Source organism: Crinia signifera, chromosome 6 (assembly GCF_055691185.1).
Source record: "Crinia signifera chromosome 6, ASM5569118v1, whole genome shotgun sequence".
In the NCBI taxonomy this organism is placed as follows: Eukaryota; Metazoa; Chordata; class Amphibia; order Anura; family Myobatrachidae; genus Crinia; species Crinia signifera.
Genome location: NC_139222.1, coordinates 150,891,228 through 150,903,045, shown reverse-complemented (window position 1 = coordinate 150,903,045; position 11,818 = coordinate 150,891,228). Strand labels below are relative to the sequence as shown.

Below are 11,818 nucleotides of genomic sequence, written 5' to 3'. Positions count from 1 at the left end.
AGAACCCCTGGCAACAGACATTAACCCCCCCCCCTGGCAATGAGCAAGAACCCCTGGCAACGGACATTAACTCCCCTTGACAACAAGCAATAACCCCTGGCAATGCATATTAACCCCTTGGTAAAGGACATTAACCCCCCCTTGGCAACAGTCATTAACCACCTTGGCAACGGACATTAACCCCCTCGGCAACAAGCAGGTAATTTATAATTTATTAGAAGCCTTACTGTGGGGGGCAACGTGGTGTGGCATAGTCAGTGTGTATCAATTTTTGTGTGACATCCCATTTTTTTGGGACGGTCCTGCGGCAATTAGACACTGCATGCGTCTAATCAGGCAGGGAGGCTGAGGGCATGGCCAGCAGTTCACACAGCACTGGCCATGCCCTCACAGAAACAAAACGGAGCGTGGCATAATGTATCGGGCATTACAGTGTGCAGCATATTGCGCAGGGGCATTACGGTGTGCGGCATAGTATCAGGGGAATTGTTCAAATTTTAGTAGCTCTCGGGGACGGTTTTTTTTTGTCTTTTTTTTTTGTCGCGAGTAGCTCTCGCTCAATTAAGGTTGGAGACCACTGGACTAGGAGAGCCGGCATGGGGTTAGCTGTGTCTGTGCAGCGGCGGCCACACACCAACTCACACATGCGCAGTCTAATGCCGGGCAGCGTCTGAGCACTCGCTCAGACACTGCCCGGCTGTTCCCGACCCGGCGTGCGGCCTGCGCTGCGTGATTCGATCATAGCGCTGACCACAGCTGACCACAGCGCTGACCACCAGTGCCGGAACCTGCTTGCCGCTGGGCCTCCCACATCATACACGACGCCGGAACCTGCTCGCCGCCGGGCCTCCCACGTTGCACCTGTCTACTGACGCCTTCCCCCCCTCTGCTGCTCAGAAAAAGTAAGTCAGTGTGGGGGCACAGGGGGCAATTTTCTTTTAGGGATGCCAATCCCGGGATCCCGGGAATCCCGGGATTGAGCATTTTTCAATCCCAGTGATATTGGTGTATACATTTCTGTTGCCATCCCTTACATAGAAATGACCTTCTAGACCTAATTTGTCTCTGTCCCTGCATCCCCACCATCTCTGTCCCCACCAGCTGGCCCTTCGTCACCACCGTCTCTGTCCCTGCATCCCCACCATTCCTCTCACTGGCCCTTATTCTGATCTGTGCGGCCGGATCCGATTATGCGGCCTGGACCGTGCGTGCGAAACCCCGCCTTCCATACGGATCGCCAACTCCGTCCGTACGCGGTAAGAAGCTGGCCGAACGGACCGCACGTGTATTTTTCACGGTATACGCCTCCTCCATCTAAGGGAACCTCCCCCATCATTCGATGGTCGCAGACCATCGAATGCAGGACCAAGCGCTCCACCAGCTCCCGCAACCTCAGACCACACGGACATTTTTCCGTGCAAAAGCAGGGATCTGGGCGGGCAACTGACATCCGGCGATGTCATATGTCCGCCCCCTACACGTGCGTCACGGCCGCATTACCATACGTACGCCCAGCGTTTGCATGGGAACACCCATGAAACGCGGGGCGTATGCATATGGTAATGAGCCCAAATAGCCCTTCACGCCCCTCTCCACCCCCTGTTCGGAGTGTTCACATTTCATGCGGGATTTGGCCGTACGCCCCGCTCGCACATGCGCAGATACAAAACAACGGCTGCCCGAACGCACGCGGATATATCCGCACCGACCAGAATAAGGGCCACTGTCTCTGAATTTTGCCTCAATCTGTGGCATAATGTGAATTTTGTGTCATTCCATGTGGCATAATGTGAATTTTAAGATATTCCATGTGAATTTTGGCTCATTCTGTGTAGCATAATGTGTAAGGGGCAAGTATAAGGAGTCTACCTTTGTGTTGCATAAAGGGTATATGGTGTGGTACACACTCCTATATCCTTTAATGGCCACACTTCTTTTTTGTAGCTCGCCACTCCAGGGGGCCCCGTGACGCTGTTGTACCGGGGCCCAGGATTTCTCTTGGCAGCCCTGCTGATAGCTATTCAGCTATTGAACAATGTACTCTAAGATACTGCTAATCTAAATACCTGACTGCTCTATCTAACCTTGCAAATCCTAACATGTGAATTGTCATTTGTATGCGCAACTGATGCAATGTATGTATGTATGTATGTATGTATGTATGTCCTGTTATCCCTCTCCTACCATGCTTGAAGCTGCACTGTATCCACAAAAAATTCCTAGTGTACGAGAGTATACATGGCCAATAAAGTGATTCTGATTCTGAAACTCATGTGTGGAGAAAGATATACGTGGCGGAAAACACTGAAACACATTCCAGTATACAACATGGCTGACAGCATTGTCTTACAGGAAACCCTCAGTGCAGCTAGTAATTCTTTAGCTGAAATGATGGAAACTGTGGAAACCATTTGGTACTTGTTTCCTAGAATGGCGCCCAGATTTCCTACTTACGGCACTGTAGGGAAATCGCATTGCATCGCATCGCATGGGCCATTATAGCGGCATGCGATGCGATGCGATTTTTTCATGTAATTTTTTTCTCATTGTACCCCAATGGATCGCATCGCATGTCCCGATAGGATGTGTAATGCCATGACATTATGTATACAATAATATGATTGTATGTCCCAAAAATATATTTAACGCACCCCCCCCCCCCTACTAAACACGCCACCCTGAAGTGTGGCGAGCGGGATCGGAATGCGTCCTCCGACTTTTTCATGACCCCACTATCCACGTAGGCATGAAGTTGACACAGTTGGCACATCGTGAGCGGGTCGTGCCCCCCCGCATCATCGTGAGCGGGTCTGAAGAAACACTGACGACCCGCTCACAATGTGAATCGTGAGCGGGTTGTCGTGGTGTGTACCCCACATAAGGGTAATATAGACAACAAAGAATAAAAAGTACTCTCTCTTTTTTATGGGGCATGCTTGTAAATTGTAATCTAAAACTTAACTTTTAATTGATTTTAGCAAAATAAATTAGTGATGTTCAATTTTTTTACACAGACATACATGATTATAGCATACTTTACATAAATAAATACATGGGGAAAAAAACTATGACTATATACAGGTATAGTCAATTATCTATGGGGCTAAAAATCAACTCTTGTGAGCCTGCAAGATATCTATAACAATTTCATATAAAGTATCAACAGTTCTATATAGTATTGTGTGCAATACATGTATATGTGGCAATGCTATGATATTCACCACAAGTTTTATATAGTGTTGTATACACTCATATCTCTCACCAAGGAGTTTCAGTGAATCTCATGAAATCCTTGGATTTATGGAGGACACTTTTAATAGTAGATACAAACAGCGGTGTAGCTAGGTGCTATGGTGCCCGGAGGAAGGACATATTTTGTGCCCCCCCGGTAATGAATTGGGGGCGTGGCTAACATGTGTTGGCATGTTACATTTGAAAAGAAAAAACTTTAAAAATAAGACACTATATAAGACGCTGTAACGGAATCTGCTGCGCTATATAAGACGCTGCAACAGAATCTGCTGCGCTATATAAGACGCTGTAACGGAATCTGTTGCGCTATATAAGACATTGTAATGGAATCTGCTGCACTAAATAAGACACTGTAACGGAATCTGCTGCGCTATATGAGACGCTGTAACGGAATCTCCTGGGCTATATAAGACACTGTAACGGAATCTGCTGCGCTATATAAGACACTGTAACGGAATCTGCTGCGCTATATAAGACATAACGGGATCTGCTGCGCTATATAAGACACTAACGGAATCTGCTGCTCTATACAAGACACCAGTGGCGGATTCAGGGGGGGTGCACCCGGGCACCTGCCCCCCCTGTCATTTCATTCATGTAGATGAGGACCAGGGCTTTCCAACGAGCCCAGCCCCGTGTCTCTAGCCCCCCGGGAACCAGAGATATTGCCTTGCAAAGCTGTAACGTTTTTTCTCCATAGGATAATATGGGACCCGTCAATTCCGACCCTCACCCGGTTCCGACGGCTGCCAGTTCCCCCCCTGGCATCACAGAAGCTTGGGGTTGATCTCATTCAATTCCAAATCGCTTGGCCTTCAATATGATATCAGGCTGGTCCATATCGGTTCCAGAGATATAGCGTGTAAATCGATTTTTTTTACCGCGAGCATGTATTCCCCTTGGCAATGAGCATGTAATCCCACATGGCAATGAGCATGGAACCTCTGGCAATGAGCATGGAACCCTTGGCAATGAGCATGTAGATAAGCAGCACTTATGTAGCATAATTTTTAATAGGCATTATGGTGTTTGACATAATACATAATGGATATAATGGCGTGTAACGTAACGTGTAATGGACATTATAGTGTAAATGTTTAATGCGCTCCTTTGGTGGACAATGTTCCTGTTTATGAAACGTATTGTGAATTTTCGCTTAATCTGTGTGGCATTATGTGAATTCTGGCTCAATCCGTGTGGCATTATGTGAAATTTGGCTCAACCCGTGTGGCATTATGTGAATTTTGTCACAATCCATGTGGCATTATGTGAATTTTGGCTCAATACGTGTGGCATTATGTGAATTTTGGCTCAATCCGTGTGGCATTATGTGAATTTTGGCTCAATCCGTGTGGCATTATGTGAATTTTGGCTCAATCCGTGTGGCATTATGTTTATTTTGGCTCAATCCATTTGGCATTATGGGAATTTTGGCTCAATCCGTGTGTTATTATGTAAATTTTGGCTCAATCCGTGTGGCATTATGTGAATTTTGACACAATCCATGTGGCACTATTTGGATTTGGCTCAATCCATGTGGCATTATGTGAATTTTGGCACAATCCGTGTGGCTTGATGTGAATTTTGACACAATCCACGTGGCATTATTTGAATTTTGTCTCAATCCGTGTGGCATTATGTGAATTTTGGCTCATTCCATTTGGCATCATGTGTAAGGGGCAAGTATAATGGGGTCTAGTATTTTGTTGCATAATGTGTAGAAGTTGTATATGGTGTTGTACACTACACTCAAGGACATGCCCCCTGTTGAGTGGCCACACCACATTTTCCGGAGCGCGCCTTAGGCGCGCGCAAAACTACATCCTTCACTTTTGTGACTATTTTTAATCCCATTCCCACCCTCTCTCTGCCGCTCTCTTAGCATGTACACTGGCACCACTAACACCGCCCCCCCCCACCTAATCCCTCTTTTATCATGGTGCCCCCCCTGTCATTTTATCCTGGATCCGCCCCTGCAAGACACTGTAACGGAATCTGCTGCGCTATAAAAGACACTGACGGAATCTGCTGTGCTATATAAGATGCTGACAGCTGTAAATAAAAAAAAAAAAAATATATATATATATATATATATATATATATATATATACACATACACACACACAGATAAAGAATAAAGATAAATACAGCACGCTGGAGTGGCAGCAGAAGCCAGAGAGATTCACTCCCCCCCCTCCCCCCACGAATCCCAAACCCCAAGTTTATTATGTTTAATTCTATTTTTAACAACATTAATTAGCTGTATAAAAAAAAAATCCACCTTCAATAAGGAGTAACAGGGCGGCATGGGCGGCAGCAGCAAACCTTCTCCTCCTCCAGGCTACAGTACAGTCAGCTCTTGTCCAAAACATCCAACCACCAAAATTATTATTTTTTTATAGTGGGATGACTTGGAGACCATAAGATAAAAGAAAGCAATTGGTGCAGTATTTCAAAATCCACAGCAAGAAACACGAGTAGATATAAAAGCCAAACAACAAATCCACCAGGCAAATACTGCTGGGCCAATCCCAATCCAGGTTTCTCGTCCACGATGGATACAGGGGAGATAACAGGAATCCAGGTGCCGGCTCCGAGATCCAATGTCCAGGGAAGGGAACAACCAGGCAGCAAGTCCAAGGTGGATGGTCCACACACTTAACGCGTTTCGGACGTTCTTCGTCCTTCATCAGAAGTCTTTTATCTTATGGTCTCCAAGTCATCCCACAATTTTTGGTGGTTGGATGTTTTGGAGATCGATTGTATTGCAGAATTGCTATGTTTTGGATGGAAATGTTGTCTTTATGAAAAGCCCAGCTGCAATTGCCATTTGGATACATAAAGTGCCATATTGACACCGCATGTCTGAGTGCATCTCGTTGAATAAAACACCTTTCACTTTTTTTTTAAAAGTATTGCACCAATTGTTTCTTTTTGTACTTCTCCTAAAAAAAAAAAAACAATTGTGGGGTTCATGGAGATTGCCTTGCATATTTAGGAGAGTTCCCTTTCTATTTGGAAATTTAAGGAACAACAGACACCTGTCTTTTAAGTTATGTATTCCTATTTTACCTGCATGGTCTCACTTTATTAGAACTGGAGGTAGCACTTAAGAGTTTTGACTGATTCTTTTTTCACAACTGTAATTTATTGGTGATTGACAAGCAATAATTTCGTTTGACACCCTAGCTGCGTATCCTCCCTTTTGCGCTATAATTCTGGAATAATTTTATTCCAGAATAATCACATTATTATAGGCAGTGTGTTCTATTTAGTGAAGAGTACAACTGTGTATGTGTATTGTTTTAAAGAGAAAGACACTTTAAATTTAGAAGTCCATATTGCATCCCCCTCGGGTAGAAGCTGCTGTGCAGACTTGAATGGTTAGGGTTACACTATAGTTGTTGATGTTGCAACAAATACAGTATAATGGACTTGATAAGATATGGCAAGTTATTATAAGTTATTTTACCCTATAAGAAATCCCAGTGTAAACCAAAGTAGAGCTCTAAAAAGTGAATTCAGTGAATTTACATGTCCATTAAGTCACAAGATCATTTGGGATTTTACCTTTTTGAGTTAATAACAAGCGAGGAAAATTAACACACAGAAACACTTGTAGATACAATCATTAGTTTATTTTTTTTTCTTGGCAAGTTAAACATTTTTGCATAAATAGAGATATATATATATATATTACCTGATCTATGATTATTTGCACAAATCTATTTACAGCAAATACAGGGCACAGCAGGACATGGGGCACTAGTTTCATTTACCTCTCATTGCCAACAACCTCCATAAAGAAACATAGCACACAATTTGCTAGCCAATAAATTGTAAAACATTTCTAAGATTGATGGCGGGAAAAATGTCATTATATTTTGTGCGTCCCTTTAAATGCAGTGTGCCTTCATACCCTGTGCCTATGTAGAACTTGGAAATGTCTAGCTGCCATAATTCAACTACACTGTGGAATAGTAATCTCTCATTATTGCCAAAGTAAGTGATGATTATGCAGCAGAGGGAATAAAATAAAAAAAAAATAAGTTAGCATACTGTAATTATGCTGGTACGAGTCCAAAATCCTCTTTGATACCTAGGGCTCCTTCAACCAAAATAAAAATAGTGGTTCTCAATCTCGGTTCTCAAGTACCCCCAACAGTGAACGTTTTGCAGGTCTCCACACATCACAGGTGATAAAATTAGCTCCAACTGTGATCTTTTAAAATGTGTCCGTGAATAAAGGGTGCACCTGTTGAGTGACCTGGAAAACGTGCACTCTTGGGGGGTACTTGAGGACCGAGATTGAGAACCACTGCACTACACCATTGTAATAGATGAAAAAAAAATTACAGAAGTTATATACTGCAATATTATCTAATAAAATGTCTAAATTCCAAGTGATAAAACAATATTTGCCATTTTAATAAGAATATCACAGTTCGTATGTTAAATATTACCTTTCAACAAAGCAGACTCAGAAATGAAATTAATATTAATGAGTATACGGCCTATAAGTTCTTTAGAAACCAGTGACATCTTTCTTTTAGTAAACTTATTTTGCAAGTATTGGTACAGACCACAGAACAGTAGCCTTTATTGTGTGTATATAAAGTGTAATTAGATACACTGTAAGCATCCTTACTACATACTGTATATCACATTCATTTATCCGTACAAGGCAGTATGGAGATATATAAATTTATATAGCACAGCTTCTGAGAAACCAGTTTATAAATCAGAAGGTGAAGCGCTGGCGTAGGCAGTATATTATTGTACATTGTACTACGCTTTCTAACCATTTAAAATGAAGAATACTGTAGACAAAAGGCAGTGTTTCTAAGATTTGTAAATACATAAACACCACATGCTTCATTGACCGTTAAAAAATATTATCCAAATACGTAATATTCAAAACCTGCAGTATAAGAGCAGTTGATTGGCTGTGAATACAAAATGGGTTTAGAGTAATTCTAGAAAACAGGATATGCTTCATAGTTTAAAAGTGAAATTCTATTCAAAATGGTCTCGTATTCCATGGTACCCCAGTTTATTTGTGCTATGGAAAGTACAGAAGCAAATTTTATTTGTATAAAAACTGGGTAGTACATTTGGCACTGGTACATGAAAGGTATGCGTTACACAGCCAAGTCCAAATGAATATACTGTATGCAATATACATACATTTTTATTTAGACCATAATGCACAAGTTAAAGATGGCTGTGCATTTTTTCTGATATTCATCATTGTAAGGGGGACTATATAACATTTTAAGGACTTAATTCTGATGAGTGGACATTATCTTGGGGCTCACCAGGGATTCCAATTTAAAAAGCTACTTTGGGCCCAAGCCAACAGATGTATTTAAGTGTCTGATATAAACCCCCAAATATTTTGCAGTAGCCTGTTGCAGTAACCTATTTTGTGGCAGTGAAACCGTTGGTGAACCAGCTTAGTTCTTAGGGGGAGATTCAATCGCCGCCGAGCATCTCCCGTGGGGGAGATGCTCGACGGGCCCTATTCAATGCTGTCTTCCCCGACAGCATTGAACAGGGTTTCCTGTCAGAACGAGCCCGACATCTCTAGCTGTCGGGCTCGTTCTGCCGAGAACAGCCGGGAAGTGACGAGCTGCCGGCTGCAGCTCGTCACTTCCCGGCCGCAACTCGCGGCCACGCCCCCTTCTCGCCGCTCGGCGGCCGGGACATTGAATCCCGACTGCCGAGCTCCAGGCGAGCTCACCGAGAACGGGACAGGGGCACGGCTGTCGCGCTAGCTCGACAGCCGTGCCCCTGACATTGAATACCCCCCTTAGTGTACAGTATATTTGTTTATTTACAAAATTAAAAGAATTCCAATAATGTTGAGCTCACATGCAGAGATCGGTTAGGCCAAGAACATGTCTCATGGTATTTTGTCCGATATATCATTCTGATGTTGACTGGAATGGTAGACTGAGTACATCTGATGTCATTATATCTACACATCAGCGATAAGCCTCACATCTGATGTCATTATATCTACATCAGCGATAAGCCTCCCGGCAACTGCATGAATTTAAAATTGCAGAGAGAGATAGATTATTCAGTGTGTATGGAGGACCAATTTATCATTACATTGGCCATCTGCTCAGCCAGGAAGCAGATAGTTTTGATCTGCTTCAGGTCTTAATTTGCAATTGAAAGTGACCAAATGAACCTTATACATGGTACAATTTACCAGAGATTGAAGAGGAGAAATGGGAAAAAGCAAAAATACAGCCAATAAAAAAAGCATAATAGAACTAATGCGGTTATTATATTTATCATAGAACCAATATTTAGTAGTAATTCTGAATGCATAAACAACAACAAAATGTATATTATCAATATACAATCTCAATTCGTGGGATAGCAGCAGAATTAGTGACTGTCTGGAGCAAAAGTGCACCTGTGAAACTACTCCATCCCTGCCATAGGTTGTATCAGCCTAAGCATTTTTCATTGCTGGTATACAACAGATGCCAATAAGCCCAACATTACTTTCACAATCAGCTCTCACCACCTCTGCCTGGGCTACATTTTGGCACAAAATATAAAGTATAAAGGAAGACTTCTCATATATTTGTTTCTATGCAATAAAGCACATGACATACAGAATGCTGATTTTACAATTATTTTAAAATAACAGCAATGTCATCGATAATATTTGAATGACAATTTAGATTCAATAGGTCCTGATAATTATTAGTTCTATGATAGAGGATCCCTGGTTCACGTATTCTCCATGAGCTAACCGTATGTTGACTCTGCCTTTTCTTCCAGAGTGCATTACTTTATTATAGGGATGCGGGTGATTTATTATGAACATCCTGATTTTCTCTTCAATATTGTGCACAACTGTCTACTGCTTCAATTAAGGAATGCAATTTAGACTGTTCTTGGTACAGTTGAATATTTTGAAAAAAAGCCTCTGGGTTATGTGTATCCTTACTTAGTTTACCTTTGTACGCGCTCTCCTTTATAGGTAGTTCCCCCCAAATACTGTACCACTTATATTTTATGCATTATAAAAAAAGACAGATCAACTCAGCATTTAAGTAGGTTTAAAAGAAAGATGGTCGCTACATTTATCATCATTTATATTGTTGCACAATGGTTTAAAGACAAATTTGCTGGTTAATTTTGGTATATCTCCCAGAATTTAACTAGATCTGGTTGACCGATCTATAGTGTCTAGCTAGTCAATAGGTTGACACCCAAAGGTCGACATGCAAGAGGTCGACAGGGTCAAAAGGTCAACATGAAAAAGGCCACCATTGTTAAAAGGTCAACATGATAAATGTGGACATGAGTTTTTCACAATTTTCTTCATTTTTTGGACTTTTGGAATAGTAAAGTGTGCGGAGCGAAGTGTGGCACCAGGCCCAAAGCGGGCGAGTAAAGAGAGCCATGCAAGGTTATCCATTGCACTAATTGAAAGTCCATGTTGAGAAGGGCACAAAAATGAGAAAAGCTCATGATGACCTTTTCATGTGTCTACCTTTTCCACCATGCCAACCTACTGACTTGTCTATCTAGACCCTGTCTGTTTAATACTCCACACCCAACTTTAACATGGTGTTTATGTTCTTCGTATGAGAATGTAATAATTTTTGCTGGTTTGAGGTCATGTCCGTTTGTGCATCGATTACACGCTGTTATATTACAATACCATCAGGATATTCTACCTTCTGTTTATTTTTGCTACCATTGTAGACACAACTGCCCCAAAGTTGTGTACTGTATAGATTGTAAATTAGCAGCTAACCAGACACAATAATATTATTTTTGTACAAATAAGGAAAAGCTATTTGCATGACAAGGCACAGTACAAGCATATAATGCATGTCTATTGAGACATTTTAACTTATATAACACAAGGTAGAGTTAATGATGATGACGATGTGGTCCCTATTATTAGAAGGTCATAAATGGGATGATCTATGGATTTGAAATTGTTCCATTTACCACCTCCATGCCACTTTTGCAGTGAATATACTGCCTGGTCCATACAGAGGGTGTAAAGGCCTGTCTCAACATTATATACAACCCATTAAATGCTTTCATCCAAACACTGCAAGTCTTCTGTTTTTCTGCTTTCTTGGTTAGGCCCAAGTGGCTGTGCTTGTTATTCGGTCAAGATGTGCACAAAGGATGCTGGGAAAACTCCTCTTCTGTGTAGCTGCCCATCGATGTAGCCATTCTGTGTAAAAAATGAAGCAGGGAAAAAAGTAATTTAGTTCCAGGCTGTCCAAACGTAGCTTTATTGATAGTGTCTTTCAGAGGTTTCCAAATACAGCCCTCAGGCCATATCGACGATCCAAGTTGGACTGAGGTACTAATTGAGCATTCTGTGCACTATATAGTCAAAATCGCATGCAATCGCACAGGTTTTTTACCTTGCGCTCCTGATGCGCGCTCCCGTGGCAGCACAAATCGAAACCCAGATAGACAGGGCAGCAATGACTATATAGTGCAAATATACAGTAGCGTGATCAAAAGGTATAACAGGTCACTAGATATATAAAGTGACGGATTGTTATGA

At 42.1% G+C, this 11,818-nt stretch overlaps 1 protein-coding gene across 3 annotated transcripts in view; it reads right to left on the bottom strand.

Moving 5' to 3' along the window:
* Positions 1-8,936: 8,936 nt before the first annotated feature.
* Positions 8,937-11,818, bottom strand: part of LOC146008403 (arf-GAP with SH3 domain, ANK repeat and PH domain-containing protein 1-like) — a 170,777-nt gene continuing 167,895 nt past the window's right edge. For 2 of the 3 annotated variants that reach the window (XM_083147634.1, XM_083147636.1), the window contains one exon: positions 8,937-11,476. In XM_083147634.1, coding sequence (XP_083003760.1) covers positions 11,402-11,476 — 75 coding nt within the window. In that variant the 3' untranslated portion in view covers positions 8,937-11,401. The remainder of the gene's footprint in view (positions 11,477-11,818) is intronic. The other variant, XM_083147635.1, reaches the window with a different exon arrangement.